At 34.5% G+C, this 16,879-nt stretch overlaps 5 protein-coding genes across 5 annotated transcripts; all 5 read left to right on the forward strand.

The window, feature by feature from the left end:
- Positions 1-323: 323 nt before the first annotated feature.
- Positions 324-4,647, forward strand: NAEGRDRAFT_78122 (serine/threonine-protein kinase; the record flags this gene model as incomplete). Its single annotated transcript, XM_002682329.1, has 4 exons — positions 324-801; positions 876-1,062; positions 1,118-4,236; positions 4,334-4,647. The coding sequence occupies 4 exons, from the start codon at positions 324-326 to the stop codon at positions 4,621-4,623; spliced, it is 4,074 nt and encodes a 1,357-aa protein (XP_002682375.1). The 3' UTR covers positions 4,624-4,647.
- A 250-nt stretch (positions 4,648-4,897) lies between these two features.
- NAEGRDRAFT_82920 (solute carrier family 30 protein) lies at positions 4,898-6,308 on the forward strand. The gene has a single exon (XM_002682330.1). The coding sequence runs from the start codon at positions 4,912-4,914 to the stop codon at positions 6,289-6,291; it is 1,380 nt and encodes a 459-aa protein (XP_002682376.1). The 5' UTR covers positions 4,898-4,911; the 3' UTR covers positions 6,292-6,308.
- A 3,689-nt stretch (positions 6,309-9,997) lies between these two features.
- Positions 9,998-13,011, forward strand: NAEGRDRAFT_78124 (fumarylacetoacetate hydrolase; the record flags this gene model as incomplete). Its single annotated transcript, XM_002682331.1, has 3 exons — positions 9,998-10,334; positions 10,440-11,116; positions 11,172-13,011. 3 exons carry the CDS (start codon positions 9,998-10,000, stop codon positions 12,915-12,917), a joined length of 2,760 nt encoding a protein of 919 aa, XP_002682377.1. The 3' UTR covers positions 12,918-13,011.
- Positions 13,012-13,297: 286 nt separating this feature from the next.
- On the forward strand, positions 13,298-14,809 carry NAEGRDRAFT_30147 (uncharacterized protein; the record flags this gene model as incomplete). Its single annotated transcript, XM_002682332.1, has 1 exon — positions 13,298-14,809. One exon carries the CDS (start codon positions 13,298-13,300, stop codon positions 14,807-14,809), a length of 1,512 nt encoding a protein of 503 aa, XP_002682378.1.
- A 265-nt stretch (positions 14,810-15,074) lies between these two features.
- On the forward strand, positions 15,075-16,260 carry NAEGRDRAFT_55094 (uncharacterized protein). Its single transcript, XM_002682333.1, has one exon. It carries the CDS (start codon positions 15,076-15,078, stop codon positions 16,207-16,209), a length of 1,134 nt encoding a protein of 377 aa, XP_002682379.1. The 5' UTR covers position 15,075; the 3' UTR covers positions 16,210-16,260.
- Positions 16,261-16,879: the final 619 nt, after the last annotated feature.

A 16,879-nucleotide genomic window follows, 5' to 3' on the forward strand; every position in this document is an offset into this window, starting at 1 on the left:
AAAATCCTTTTTGCAGCCAACTAAAAAAATTCTGTTGGCGAGAATTGCAATTAACAGAAACAACAAAAAAAACTTGTTCACAAGGTGCTCGGCTACACTTCAACAATTTTCATCATCTTTTGAAGTGGATACCTAAAATACAATACATGACAGCAGCTGTCAATAATCGAAAGAAAATGAAGTGTTCAAATAAGAGACGACAACAGTTGACCACCACCATCATGATGTTCATGGTGATGGTGATTGGAATTATTTTACTCACCAAAAATGTTCAAAGTTTATTACCACGATATAAAATTGAAGTGCTATCCGGAAATCCATACATGTCCACAGCACTCTATGATGGAATTATGGCCACAGATGCAATTCTCAACCTTCCAAGAAACGTACTCCTCTACAATGATGAATTGTACATATCCGATACCTTTAATCACATGATTAGAAAGGTTTCGAAAAATGGAACACTCACCACATTGGTAGGAGTTGGTGCTGCTGGTTCAAATGATGATGATGGTTTGCTTGGAATTGATACTCAACTAAACAATCCGAATGGTTTATCCATTTCTCCAAATGGTGAATTATTGTTTATTGCTGATACTGATAACAAATTGATTCGAGTTTTGAATATGAAAACAATGATTTGTAATGTATTTAAAATGTTTACATCGAGTGGGGTGTTAGATACCTTGACGAAACCAGTTGGTGTTTCCATTACAAGTAATTGGAATATTTACATAACCGATGACAAGTATGTGAAAAAGGTTAATTATTATACAAGAGTAGTTACAATTATTGCAGGAGGTATGTTATATTGTTATTGTTTTTAATACGAAACTATTGAAATTTGTTTTTTTTTGTTCTGATTGACTAAAAAGGTGGAAGTGGTAGTTATAAAGATAATGTCGTTCCAACAACCATTTCAATCACAAGTCCTAAACTCATTCATACCATTCCTTACACTCCTGATTCTACTCTTGTAGTTTTTACTGATGCCACAACTGCTAAATTTATTATAGATACAGAAAGTTTACAATCAACCACAAAAACAGGACTTGTAGGAGGGTAAGTTTTAATCATCAATTTATTGAGTACTAGAGTAATATATTTTGAAAAATAGTTCAAATATTCCAGCAATTTTTCCATTTTCCACCACAACATTTTACTATTCTTTGGGAAATGGGATTTTTAACTTGGAAAGTGGAATTAATACTCCTAAATCTGCAACTACTGGTGGTGATGCTGGAAAGTATAGTGTAACTAATATGGCGTATTCTTATTTTAACACTTCTTATGGATTACATGGAAATAGTTCAGTGATTTATATTGCAGATTCGGCTAATTATTGTATTAGAAAGTATGATATTGCGAATAATTCTGTATCAACTGTTGCAGGTTTCAAATATCAACCTTCTTTTGAAGGAGTTTATGCTTTATCTGTTTATGCAGATTTGAAAATTCAAAAGTTAACCGTGACCTACAAGGATGAAATTATTTATCTTGACACTAACAACAGAGTTAGAATGATTACAGCCAATGGAAGAATCAAAACACTCATTGGATCTGAGTATACATCCAAATATCCAGTTTGTGTTTCAACATCTATTGCTTTGGAATGTAGGGCAACTAACGCGATTGATATTATGAGCGTTGGAGATTCTCTAATTCTCTCAACTTTAAAATTATTCAGTTATGATTTGGCAAGCATTTCAGGAACATCTACCATTACCCAACAAGGTACTGAACTAGTAGGTACTTTCTCTCTAAGAGCAATGAATGGCTCATCAGGTGCTGTCGTATATTTCCTAAATAATGCCAATCAATTGTTAAAAAAATCTTTAACTGGTTTGGAAACAGTTGTGAAAGGATCATTATCTGCATCAGATTTCAATATTGTAAATATTGATACTGATTTCGCTAGAATTTGCTATATTGAGAGTGGAATTATCACTTGCTTTAATGAGACTGATTTAAGTTCAATTGTTCTCCCAATGCCATCTGGAGAAACCAAGTTCACAAGCGTTGCACTCACTAGTACTACTGTCTATGCATCAACAAGTAATAGAATCTATGCCTATTCAGTTTCTGATTATTCAACTGCTTACCTAATTGCAGGTTCAAAGCCAGTTAATGTGAATGGACAAACTTTTGATTATAGTGGGTACAACAGTGATTACATTTTGGCAACTAGTGCTATTTTGAGTGATATCAGTAATTTGCAAGTCTCTTCTTCTAATGGAAATATCTATTTTGTGAGTGGTGGTACTTTGATTAGAAGAATTGCCAATGGATTTGTTTCTACAGTTGCTGGTATTTCACCTCTCCATACAGAAGGTATAACACCAATGGCAATTGCAAGAGATTCAGCTAAAAAGATCACCTATTTCATTGACAGTAATACACATGTTAAAATGATGGATGAAGCCAGTGGAATTATTAGTCCACTTACTTTACCAATTAAACCAAGTCCTGATCCACAAAATATTACATTACCATTAACATTTTTAAGAGCTCCACCAAAGAATGCAGGTCAATTATTGACTTATTCCTCCTATGATGGTTTATTATATCTTGCAGATTATTGCAGAATTATTTCCATCAATGTTACATCTGCTTCATACAAGCTTGTAACTGGTACTGTGTGTGGAGATAGTGCTGACAATATTTTAGCAATCAATTCATTCATTCAAACACCAAGTTCCATGACAGTCGACTCTAAAACTGGAGATTTATACTTTACGTTTGGAACAAAGATTTTGAAAATTGAAAAGAAAACTGGTTTATTAACGACATTATATGGCAGTACTGGTAAAATTGGAACTGTTGTGAATGGAATAATTTCCAAAACTTCTCTCCTCACCAACATTACAAGTTTGGTCGTGTCTGATGATATTATTTACTTTGCAGATATTACTCGTAGCGTTAGACAAATAGCTCTATCAAACAGTAATTTGACAACTTTGGTTACCATGGCTGCGGTCACTGAAAAGATGCTTTCAATTTCACTCGATAAGAATGGTGACATTTTCATTCTCGATACCTATACTTACTTAATTAGCAAGTACATTAAAAGTTCAGGTGGGGTCCCCAAAGAGGTAGCAGGAAAACAATTTGGTAAAGGATTCAATGGAAGATACAATGCTCAGGCAACGAATTCCAATTTGAGAAATTTTATTTCCTCTGTCAACATTGACAATGGAATAATGTTTACTGAAATTGCAGATAAGACTGGTGGTCTCATTAGAAAAATAACAGCTCAATGTGATGGAAATTCAACCCTGGACTCTAGTGGAGGTAGTTGTGTCTGTAATGATGGATACACTGGAGATTCTTGCAATGTATTCGTTTGTTATGGTTTAACTGCAACTAGTTCAGAAGTATGCTCAGGAAATGGATCGTGTATTGATGTGAATGTGTGTAAATGTAGGGATGGATTCGAAGGTTCCTCATGTAATATTGTTAAGGCTGCAAATGTCACAACAGGAGATTCATTGGGTGTGATTTTACCTGCTGTTCTCGTTCCAATATTGGTTATTTTGATTATTATTGTAATTATAATTGTAGTGGTAATCATTGTGTTTGCCACAAAAAAGAAGAAGAAGAAGGATAAGGGATTGGAAGAAACCACAGATTTTGATGAAGTTCCAATGAGTGATTTGCCATCTGACATGTCTGTCATTTTGAGTAGCAGTTTGACAAGAAGTGTTTCATCATCAACCAATGAAGAAGAAAATCTCTTTACAAGATATCAAGATATTGTCAAGATTGGACAGGGAGCATTCGGTAGTGTTTTTAAAGTTAGAGATACCAAAGACGGAGACAAGATCAAAGCTGTTAAAGTTTTGAAATTTAATTCTGTCAGTGATTTGAATATGATTATGAAAGAAGGTGCTCAATTAACAAACGCCAAACACAACCACATTCTCAAAGTCAATGATTATTTCATTACTAACGACAATTTACTTTGTATTGATATGGACTATTATGAAAAGGGAGATTTGTCTCAATTTACCAAAACTGATTGTCCAGAACATATTGTAAAACAAATTCTCTATCAATTATGTGATGCTTTGAGTTATGTTCATGGAACTCTTTCCATGATTCACAGAGATATCAAGCCAACTAACATTTTTGTAAAGGAATATGATGGAACAAATGTCAGTGTCATTCTTGCTGATTTTGGTTTAGCCAAACAAGCTCAAGAATCAGCTGCAAATTCATATGCTGGTACTCCACTTTGTAAGTTTTTAATTTTCCTTTTTATTTACAAATATTTCAATTAATTTTACAATTTTAATTTTTTTAATATTTCAATTGTTAATTAATAATATTTCAGATATGAGTCCTGAACTTGGATTAGGAGGAAAATATTATCCAAACTCTGATACTTATTCACTAGGTGTTACAATTTATCAAATAATGACAAAGGACCTTACCACATCAATCAGTCACTTGTTGTTGAATGATCCACAAAATGCTCAATCGAAATTGAGAGACAAGATGAAACAATCTAAACTGGGTTACTCAGATCAGCTTATTGACTTGATTATTAGAATGTTGGACAAGGACAGTTTAACTAGACCTAATGCTGCAGACATTCTTTCAGATTCGTATTTCAGAAGATAATTAAACCGCAATCATTTGATTACTTTCTGCACATTATTTTATTATCATTCGAATGAGTTGGTTTATTATTGGTGCTCAAATGGTTTCTTTGGAACTTCAAATATGGAAATCAATTTTTATCTCAAACAAATTGGAGAAAAATTGGTTCAATTTGGTGCATAAAGAAGAAACAATTGGATAAAAACCATTAATCACCCAATTTGAGACAATGATGACAATGCTATTTTAAAACTTTCAATCTACAATATTGAAATATCCAACTTTAAAAAAAACAAGCAAGTTACTTCAATGACTTCTATCGATTTGGAAATAATTGATGACCCAAAGTTGGTCAATTCATATCATTCACATAAGAAACATAATCATAATGATCACCATCATTTGAATCACCATCACAAACACTCATGTCAAGAGGAGGAAGAAGAATTGCAACCTGTTGAATTGACAACTACTCGTGTTAGATTGGACAATTCAACCTTGAGGAAGATCTATCTCTCAAAGAACAAACCATTATGGAAGGAAGCTGATTTTATCAAGATGATCATAATGATTGCCATGATTTTTGTCATGTTTGGTGCTGAACTTTCTGTTGGTATCTTGGCTGCATCTTTAACACTTCTGGCCGATTCGTTCCATATGCTTTCAGATGGAATTTCTCTAATTGTTGGTGCAGCATGCATTTGGTTGGCTAAGAAGGGACCTACTGCAAATATGACCTTCGGTTTTGGAAGAGCTGAAACATTGGGTGGTTTAATTAATGCTGTGTTTTTGGTGAGTGTTGTGCTGTATGTGATAATGGAATCTATTCAGAGATTTTTCATGCCAGAGAGAATTGAGGATCCAATACTTGTGTTGTGTGTTGGAGGTGCTGGTTTGTTGATTAACTTGATTGGTCTTTTTATGTTTTGTGGCCACCATCCTGGACATGACCATGATCATGGACACGAACATGACCACAAACACTCAAAGGAAGAAGACCACCAACATGAATCTCATGAACACGATCATGAACATACTGACCCACAATCCAACAATTCTCAAAAGAAAGAACACAAAGAACACAAGCACAGATCTGAAAATATTTTTGGTGTTTTTTTACACATTTTGGGTGATTTTCTTGGCTCAGTTGCTGTCATGATTTCCTCTGGTCTCATTCTCATATTTGACCAAAAGGATGAGCAAGGCAATTATCCAAATACATGGGTTCTCTATGTTGACCCAGTTCTCAGTTTAGTAATGAGTGGAATCATCTTATTCACAGCTGTTCCACTATTGAAATCAACATGTAGAACCTTGTTGCAATCAGTTCCTACAGCAGTTGACATTCCTCAATTGAAAGCAAATATATTGGAAGTGGAGGGTGTAATTTCGTGTCATGAATTGCATGTTTGGCAACTTGCTGGAAAAACTAGCGTTGCAAGTGTTCACATTCTAACATCTGAAAGCAATGAAGAGTTTATGAGAATTGTTAAACGAGTACAACAGATATTCCACAAATTCAATGTTCATGCAACAACGATTCAACCAGAGTTTATTTCACTAAATTCCATGCAAGGAAATGAATCTCAACCTTGTCATTTAATTTGCTCTCCGTCATGCTATGAACAATTTTGTTGTGCACCAAATCCAGTGGAAATGGATATTGTAGATCCATCCAATAAAGTTTAATAGCCCTTTATTTAATTAAAAACTTCCCAAATTGGCCTCAATGATTTGTATGGAATTGCAAATGGAATCTCAATGAATCCTCTAAAGATCTTCATCACATCTAATCCTGCCAACACACCAATAATTGCACCAATTTCTCCCAAAGCAGATTCAAGCGTAACAGAATGAATCTCTTCAATTTCATACTGATTCAGTGTTGCATACGCAAATGAAACTACAATGATATCTTCCTCATGTTCAGTCAATCCAATTGCTGCCAAAGAGGCTCTCTGAAAACAATCATTAATCCAATAAATCCTATTTAACAATACTTACCCATCTCATTTCTTCTCTTGTGGAGGAACTGCTACTAGTTTCGCTAGTGCTACTTCCTTCCCCAGAAGATTTAATTGATTGAGCTTTTCTTGCTGATATACTTTCAACAGTTCCAGAGCTACCTGATTGGTGACTGTCCAAATACTTGGTATGATACTTTGTCAAAATGAAAAAATTATCAACTCCAGCCATTGCAAAATTACTTTCCGAAACTACATCAGGAACTGTTCCTTGTTTGTGAAATGAAACTTGTAATCCGTATCTAAAATAAAGATTGTTTGGCATCTTGGGAACTTTGAAAAAGAGTGAATAGGAAGCTCCATATCCAGTCAAGGAAGCTTCTGGAAGTGGATGATGGGTATCATTATTAATAACAATGCAATGAAAACTATCAATCACTGCCGAATCGTAATGCATTTCAAAGTCTATGATAGATCCATTTTCTAAAACTCTTGTAGTATGTTCCAATGTGAGGTTACAAGTATCACAATGCTTCAAAGCATTATAATTACAAATAGTAATTGCAGGAAAAGCCATCGGAATGTGTTCAACCAATGAAAGTGAAGTCACAGGATTATGTAAGGCATGAAGGTAGTGAGTTGCCACATCATATATAAACCAAATTGTGAAGGATATCGCAGCAATCCAACAAACAAATATTATTAATTCCTGATATCTAATTCCGAAAGGTAATTTAGGAAATCCAAAATCATTCTTTTCAAATCTCTTTTTCTTCAGTGTTTTCGAATCCACTTCTCCGTCATGATTTAATGGAACAACCTTGTTAGTATTTATTGAAGCTGTCTTTTTAGCCTCTTCTTGTTGTTTGCTTTTTGATGATGCCGTAGGAATTTGATGTTGCTGCTGTTGATCCCCCACCACAGCTGCCATTATTATTTCTTTTTTGTTATTTTTGAGCCAAAATCTACAGTTAACGGTTATTAAGGTTTATAAGGGCAATTTCGCTACGTTTTAACGCCATGTACTTTACATGTTCACAAACCAAGTTGTTGGTATTCATATGTTTATACTATGCTCATCACGAGTGCGGATTTTTGAAAAGAAAAAATGTCTAATATTCATCAAGGTGTGGAATTAAAAGAAGTGGGAGCTACAGCTCTTGCAAAGGAAGAGACTGTTATTAAGGTATTGAGGATTTCAAATTCGGAAGAACAACACAAGGAAGAGGAAAAACCAAAAAGAAAAACTATTGTGCATCATCATCATGGCGATTATGAGGAAGGAGAAGAATCGGAAGCAGATTGCTTACACTCTAAAATAGGATACTCCATTAAGGATTTAATTTTAGTGTGTATTTGGTTTATATTATTAGGGTTTTATATATGGTATCTTGTTGAATTGGCAATTTCCTTAGATGAGGAACTGAATAATCCAACAACATCAATCTCCTTTGTTGAGAAGATTCCCAAGGATTTACCTCAAGTCACAGTGTGTAATTGGAATTCATTTGAAGGTTGTGGAGGGCAGTGTAATTTAACTCTAGTTGATTGTTCGCAAGTTGACTCGGAAGGTACTCCCATCCCTTGTGTAAATCATCCTCGTTATGTTCAATATGAACAGAATGGTAATACTTTTTACTGTTATCAATATAATTATGATGAGAAGCATCCTATTCAAGTTAAGAGTACTGGTTATGAGGGAAGTGTTTCATTGTACTTTAATTTCCCAACAATGCCTCAAACTGAGACCAATAGAAATGGCCTACAGGTGACATTTAACAAGATTGGCCATGAACCAAATGTTTTGGATGAAACCAATTATGCCTATGAGAATGTAGATAATTTCTATGTCATGACTCACGTTGTTGTTGAAACCTTGGCTAAGAATGATAATCATCAACCTGAATATTGGGATTTATCCTATTCTAGAATTGGAACTGCCACGGAAAATGTGACAGTGGTATCATTCTGTTATGCTACCTTGAATATCAATGATGTTAAGGAAGTTCAAACTGTAACAAATATTGAAATTTTTGCCAAAGTTTGTGAAATGTTATTAATCTTAGTGGTAAGTTGTTGGTGTAACAAATACTTTGTCTCATTAATATATAATCAAAGGGAATTGATTTTATCAAAGTTATAAGAGGAATTGTGCTCATCCCAGAAGCAATCAAATATAGAGAATTCAAGGAAATCTTTGAAACTTTCATCTAAATTACATTTTACTGTTTGAATGATGAAGTAATGAAAATGAACAATTATTAATCAGAACATTTGATATGTGATTTGAAGAAGAAGGGAAAGAAAGTCATCAATTTTACAGATTTTTTCGTAATAAATGTTATTGTTTGCAAGATTGTTGAATATCTTGTGGTGAACCAACATGATTATCGTGTTCTCTTGTTGAATATCAAAATTAATAACTTGAAAATATTCTAGTTTGCCAAACAAAATTTTCCTTTAATTTAATCGTTGCCTTTTAAAATTCAAATCCAATAAAATCAACTTTACACATTCCATATAATCCTATCCTATTGTCCTGAAAATATTTTGCACTGAGATGAAGAATTGCCTTTGAAAATCATAATAGATGTGATGAATTTTTTAATTAATGTATTTTTTTTCAAAAATAACAAACAAATTCAATTCCTATTCAACAAAATTAAAAGAAGAATATCTAAAACTTGTAGCAATATGATTAGAAGAAAAGTTTCAAATATTAAAATTAAACTCCAAATGTAAGATATTAAATATACACTTGAGCCGAGAATCAACCCTGCATAGCATGAAATTCCAACTTGGTAAATTGACAACGTGACGATAATTTGATGAAAATATATGGAGTTTATTAGTGATTTAAATAATAGTACTAGAAGAGTGTATTCAAGTTGGTGATATGTATGTTAAAAAATTCACATGTACCTATCCCTATCATATCTTGACCAAGATTGATCAGAGAAATACTCCTACCTACTATTGACCATTCCGAACAATGCTACATTAACAGTTTTCCAGCTTGTCCAGTAGATACAGTAGTGATGATGAATTTAGTGAAAATTTTGACATTTCACCAAAATTACATTACTAAAAATTAATTTCCACAAATAATACTATTATTATTTTGATGGCAAACAACATTGATGATGTGAATGATCCGATGATTAAACACCAACTTGTGATTTTCCATTATGAAAAATAAATTCCAATTTCATGATGATAATTCACCAATAAAAATTACTATTATTACTACTATTTAGATGATGTTGAGATGATGATGTGAAAGTTTGGTTGTTTAGTGATGTAAAACCACTCCGAAAATCAGCAGTTGTTTGTTGAAGTTTGGTTGGTATTTTTTTCAACTTCCTAAAACACTTTTCGTCCGATAAGGCAATAAATTCGTTGGACCTTTCTTGGACTCATCACAAAAAAAAATGAGATTAAAGGTGGTGAAACGTATTGTTTCCTCTTCTGCTAGTGGATCCTCACCAACATTGCGAAAATATTCATCATCCGGATCAATTAAATTATCTACCACAACTATTTCTTCTGCATCATCATCATCCAGTGTTGGTGCTAATACAATTGTTGGCTCCTACTCTTCATCGGCAGATCATCATCAGGAATTATTTATTTGTTTTTATCATGAAACAACAGAGAGATGGATTGTCTTGACAGATTTGATTAATCACTTATCTACCATGTCAATATTTTGGAATGATTCACAGAGTATGGATGAACCTCCATCACCTTCTAAAATTCTATCATCGGGTGAGTTTTTCCAAGTGTTTAGTTAATTAATTTATTATGGGTAATTTGAATATTGATACATGGATGTTAATGTGTATGAATTGTGAATTTTTGTGATTAATATAGGGTGTATGGGACATCATAAAGATCATTTAGAATTGATCAAATCTTCTATGGAGAAGAATTCACGTATTGGTTCTGATATGTGTGAATTTTTGAAGTTCTACAAGGAACATGGTGATCAGATCAAGGCATTCCTTCTTCATTGTCCTGAGTTGACCATTGAATTGAAGGATTTGTTGAGAAAGAACAAACATAGAGATATGTTTATTGATGGAACCGAATTCAGTGATGCAAAAACATCAACAGATGTTGCCTCTGACTGTCCATATCAAGATTTATTACCTTTCAAACCAAAATCCTTCAGGGACGCTTCATTGTGGCTTTCACATAATATTAGAGCAGCAAGAGGATTGGCAAAGATGACACTTCCACTTGCTTATTATTCTGTAATTTTCCCATTTGAGAATATCTTTCCAAGGATTACATTCCCAGTTTTCAATCCTTCAAAATCATTCTTTGATCATCCAATTTTCTATATTGGAAATCCATTGACAATGTATGGAAATGGGGCTGAGATTCCATATCCACATTTTTGTAAGAATTTGGACTATGAATTGGAAGTTGGAGCATATCTTATTAAACAAATTAGAAATGCCAGTGCTGAAGAAGCTGAAAATGCAATTGGTGGATTTGTCTTATTGAATGATTTTTCAGATCGTAGTAATCAATTTAGAGAAATGGTAAGTTTCTATTGGTTTTTAAGTACATTGTTTGAATTAAAATCCACAGACCAAGGACAGATTTGGACCATACAAATGTAAATCATTTGGTACAGGGTTGGGCACTGTTGTAGTTACACCTGATGAATTGAGAGATGAATGGAAGAATGGTGTTCAAGGACAGGTGTTGATTAATGGTAAGAAAGTTGCTCAAAGTGATAGAGTCACTCTCATCAATAATGGAGTTGATAAGCAATACGGAGAGGCTCCATATTATACATTTGGAGAAACTATTGCTTATATTTCTTCATCGGAGACAATCTATCCAGGTGAGTTGGTTGGATCTGGTACATTGCCAAATCTTGCTGGTATTGAAAACGACATATCACTCAAGGAGGGTGACAGTGTCACTCTTTCTATGGAACCTTTTGGAAAATTGACTCACAAAATTGGCCAGAAAGAGGAAATTCCAGAAAATCATTGGAGGAGTACACAAAAGAGAGCCAGAAGAACCAAGCCAACCAGTGCCTGTTTGACATTTTTGATGTACTTGTGCTTCTTCTTATCAATTCTAATTGGATTTTTGTTTTATACACCACCAAGTGTTGATACTCCGCAATGGGATGTACCAAAATCTGTTCCTTTTGACAAGTTGTCTGCTCCAATCTATAACATTCAACATTCTCTAAATTTGGATCCACTATATTCGAAAGGTTTTTACTCTTCACCTGAATCTACCTTGATTCGAAATGGATATTTGTACAGCGGTCTGTCGGATGGTACTATTAGCAGAGTGAAAGTTTTGGCCAGAAAATCAACTAGTGGCTCCACAGAGTTTGATTTTGGAACACCAGAAATTGTCATATCAATGAGGGTTTTAGGTAAGGAGCCAATAACTCTAGAGGAATGTCGAATTGGAAAGAAAGAAAGCGAAAACAAATGTGGTCGTCCACTCCAACTCAAATTTGATGGAAGAGGAGCTCTATATGTTGCCGATGCTGTTTTTGGACTCGTAAAGGTTTATTCAAAGAATTCAGAAGATATTGAAACTAAAGGTGGTTCTTTGGCTAGTGATCTTCAAGTTGACAGATTGGCCAATATTCCATTCGCTAATACTCTCGTTATTCAAGAGCCATACATTTATATTACCATGACTTCTTCAAAGTTTGGAAGAAATGAACATATACTCGAAGTTTTGGATGGTGGTGGCAATGGAGCTCTATTCAGATATGACATGAGAAATGGAGCTACTGAAACTTTGATCAATGAATTGCACTTCCCTAATGGTATGGTCTTCTACAAGAATTCACTTTATTTCGCTGAATTGACTAGATATAGAATTACTAGATATGAACTCACCACACGTAAAGTAACTGTTCACATGGATAACTTGTCATGCATTCCAGATAATTTCTCTTTCATTACCAAGAATGAAAAACCACACGTTTGGATTGGATGTTCAGGACCTCGTATCCCATTCTTGGATTTCCTCCATAAAAATCCAATCGCTGCCAAGCAACTTTCCAAAATCAAAGCTATAATGGAACCAATACTCTCTTTCATTAGAAAACCAATTGGCCATGCCCTTCAAGTTAATTTGGAGGATAAAAAAGTGAGTAGAGTATTGCAAGATTTGAGTGGAAAGCATTTCCATCTGATCAGTGAGGTAATTGCTGCTAATCTTGTGCCATCTAACAATTCTGAATGGCCTTTACAATTTGAGGAAGCACATGAAGATTCTCCTTCCCAAAATTATTACATTATCGGAAATGTTAATTATGGAGCTAAATTGTCTATTGTTAATCCAGTCGAATCTGAATAAATTTCAGCTTCGTTACACCCCACTATCAACATTCCACTGTGTAACTGCGGAAAACGTTGTGTTGTACAAAATGCTAAAATTTATTTCGATTTCCATTAAGTCCTTTCAAATTATGCTTATCCGGTATTCCATGTTATATTATTGCTCACAAATTTATTAAGGTAATGTAATTTCTTTTCAAAAAATAACATTAGTAAGTGCGCCCTTGCTGGTAATCCTTGTGGAAGCGCTTAATTTACATCTTAAAAAAAACCAACACGCAAACCAGGCTTTCACACTCTCCACATAAAATGTGCTTCAACAACAAACAAGTTAGGCACAGTTTGTATGCTGGCATCTTTGCTGTTCTCATCATCATTGGTTGCCTCACCAGTTTTACTATGGGAGCCACAGAACACACAAGTCATCATAGAGATCCATTACCTAATCACGACTCTAATGATTACACTTATCAACATTCAAGCGGTTACATCCTGGTCAACTCCACTTATCAAAAACATTATTGGTACTATTTCCAACAAGCTGCAACTAATCCAATTGAACGACCACTGATCTTGTTCTTGAATGGAGGTCCAGGTTGTTCATCAATGGAATATTTTGGAAGTGGCATTGGAAATGTCAATGTTTCAACTGATGGAAAGCTCGCAATGGAAGATAACTACTATTCATGGAATAGGTTTGCAAATGTTATTTATTTGGATGCTCCAGCTGGTGTTGGTTACAGTTACGCAAATGACACCAGTGTTTATAAAGTGAATTCTGATGCACAAACAGCAGCAGAAACAAGATCTTTCCTCATTGAATTCCTAAACCATTATTCCAAGTTCAGAAATAATGAGGTTTACATTTCTGGAGCTAGCTATGGTGGAAAATATGTTCCAGCTTTGGCAAAACTCATCTTGGAAGAAAATCTAAAGGGTGAATTCGTCATTAACTTGAAAGGAATCACACTTGGTAATCCCTTAATTCATTGGCAACAATCATTTATCTCATCATCCAATTACTATGCCTCTGTGGGAATGATTTCGAAAGAATTACTTGTAGAAGCTGCTTCAATTTGTGGATGGAACGATCCAGATAATTGGTTGGTTACTCACTCTGGCAATCAAGAATGCACTGACAAATGTATGACTATCTATACTCAAGCTCATTCTGGAATTAATATTTTTAACTTGTTTAAGGATACATGTAACAATAATAATTTGAATAGCCTTGCTTGTTATGGAGAACATTTGAAGAAGTATATGAATTTGGAATCTGTTCAATCCTTCTTCAAGCTGAGAAGTAAGGTGGATTGGGATGCTTGCTATCCAAGAAATGGTTTCGAATATGGAAAGGACGAATTTGTAAATGGTCTTCCAGCACTTCAATATCTTCTCGATAGGAAGAATTTCAAAACTTTGATTTATACTGGAGATATGGATGGATCTACTCCTGTCGTGGGATTCTATGATGTTTTTGCTAAGGCAAATGGATTGACTGTTCAAGCAAATCTCACAACTTGGTCTGTTGATTATCAAGTTGCTGGTAGAAAGACAGTTTACAGTAATGGATTGACATATGCAACAGTTAGAGGAGCAGGTCATATTGCTCCACTCGATCAACCAGCTAGAGTTTATGCTTTGGTTTCAAACTTTATTCAAAATGGTGTCATTCCTGATTCGATTCTTCTACCAGAACTTCCAGAACCAGATCAGATCAATACTCCAGAAGTCATTGCCCTGAAAACTCTCTCCGTTTTATTCATTTTTCTGACCATTATCCTTACCATTGTTGTCATTGTTTTGGCTGTCTGTTTGGGACGCCAATGTTCGAAAGTTAGAAAGGCAGGCGACTTTTTAAAGAGCTCTCAAATTCTATTGGTTTCAGATACTAACAAGGAACTATTATAAAATAAATCCAAGTACTAAGACTGTTCATCATTCCAACAACAAAGTGCATTTCAAAATGTCAACATGGATCAATATTCATTTTATGATTTTCATACAATTGAATTAACCTCAATAAACGTTTTTGAAGTGACACACATTTTGCAAACAAGTCATTCACCCATCAACCTACTTGAACAAATCATTGAACCTGTCATCACAATTATTATTTAACCATCACATCCCGATCAACTTGACAAAATTCACAAACAAAAAAAAAATAATTCAACATGTCCTTCTGTGAAGACGTTCAAGCCCTCGTTGTCGATAACGGTTCTGGTATGTGTAAAGCTGGTTTTGCTGGTGATGATGCTCCAAGAGCTGTCTTCCCTTCAATTATTGGTAGACCAAAGCAAAAATCAATCATGGTTGGTATGGGTAACAAGGATGCCTATGTTGGTGATGAAGCTCAATCAAAGAGAGGTATCTTAACTTTGAAGTATCCAATTGAACATGGTATTGTTACCAATTGGGATGATATGGAAAAGATTTGGCATCACACTTTCTACAATGAATTGAGAGTTGCTCCAGAAGAACACCCAGTCTTGTTGACTGAAGCTCCTTTGAATCCAAAGGCCAACAGAGAAAAGATGACTCAAATCATGTTTGAAACCTTCTCAGTTCCAGCAATGTATGTTGCTATTCAAGCTGTCTTGTCCTTGTATGCTTCTGGTAGAACTACTGGTATTGTTTTGGACTCTGGTGATGGTGTCTCTCACACTGTTCCAATTTATGAAGGTTATGCTTTGCCACACGCCATTTTGAGATTGGATTTGGCTGGTCGTGACTTGACTGATTATTTGATGAAGATTTTGATGGAAAGAGGTTACTCATTCAATACTACTGCTGAAAGAGAAATTGTCAGAGATATTAAGGAAAAGCTCTGTTATATTGCTTTGGACTTTGAAGCTGAAATGAAGGTTGCTGCTGAATCATCCTCTGTTGAAAAGTCATACGAATTGCCAGATGGTAATGTCATTACTGTTGGTAATGAAAGATTCAGATGTCCAGAAGTCTTGTTCCAACCTAATTTCATTGGTATGGAAGCTGCTGGTGTTCATGAAACTACTTTCAACTCCATTGGTAAATGTGATATTGATATCAGAAAGGACTTGTATGGTAACGTTGTCTTGTCTGGTGGTACTACTATGTTCGAAGGTATTGCTGAAAGAATGACCAAGGAATTGACTGCTATGGCTCCTGCCTCAATGAAGATTAAGGTTGTTGCTCCACCAGAAAGAAAGTACTCTGTCTGGATTGGTGGTTCCATCTTAGCGAGCCTTTCGACCTTTCAGCAGATGTGGATCACAAAGGAAGAATATGAGGATGCCGGTCCAGGTATCGTTCACAGAAAGTGTTTCTAAATTGGCACTTTGTATAGTCAACTATCGAGCTCTGTAAAAATAAATCTGTAATTTAAATGAATTTTTCAAAAATGACTTGATTTTTGGAATCTCCATGGTTTGTTTGGTGGGCCCAGGTGTGTGAACCTTTTTAAATTGTCAAGTAGTTAGCGATGGGGAAGGCAACGATTGAAATTAGAGAGCTAGACAATATTTCATTGGCAAAAAAAATAAATGAACACCTCAAAAGGTTTGGTTTGGAATTCGAGTTGACTTATTTGGGTTATTAAAGATATTACTTAGTGAAGATTGATTGTATTTTTATGATCTATTAATGATGTAAATTTGAAGGTTTAAATTCTTGTCGGCTTTTCCATAAATCTGTTTTGTGACCACTGAGATAATTTGATGTTACCATTTCTAAGCTTAGTAATGATCTTTTATATATGATGATAGAAAATTGGGTCACGTTTCAAAGCTTTTCTATCAATCAAGGACCAAATAAGAGTAATTTCTCTTTTAATATTATCATAAGACCATGAAATTGGAAAAACTATTCTCTCAATATTGGCCCAAAATTGAAGGGATGGTCTCAAGGCTTCAACACGAGATGATTGACCTTGAATTGTAAGATAAGCAATTATAAACGTAGTTCCTTCGAATTTGTTCCATAATTCGGATAATGGTTTGA

Source organism: Naegleria gruberi (assembly GCF_000004985.1).
Source record: "Naegleria gruberi genomic scaffold NAEGRscaffold_3, whole genome shotgun sequence".
Lineage (NCBI taxonomy): Eukaryota > Heterolobosea > Eutetramitea > Acrasida > Naegleriidae > Naegleria > Naegleria gruberi.

Excerpts from the sequence above, each read along its gene's own strand:
- NAEGRDRAFT_55094 (XM_002682333.1), top strand. The coding sequence starts at position 15,076 with ATGTCCTTCTGTGAAGACGTTCAAGCCCTCGTTGTCGATAACGGTTCT.
- NAEGRDRAFT_82920 (XM_002682330.1), top strand. The coding sequence starts at position 4,912 with ATGACTTCTATCGATTTGGAAATAATTGATGACCCAAAGTTGGTCAAT.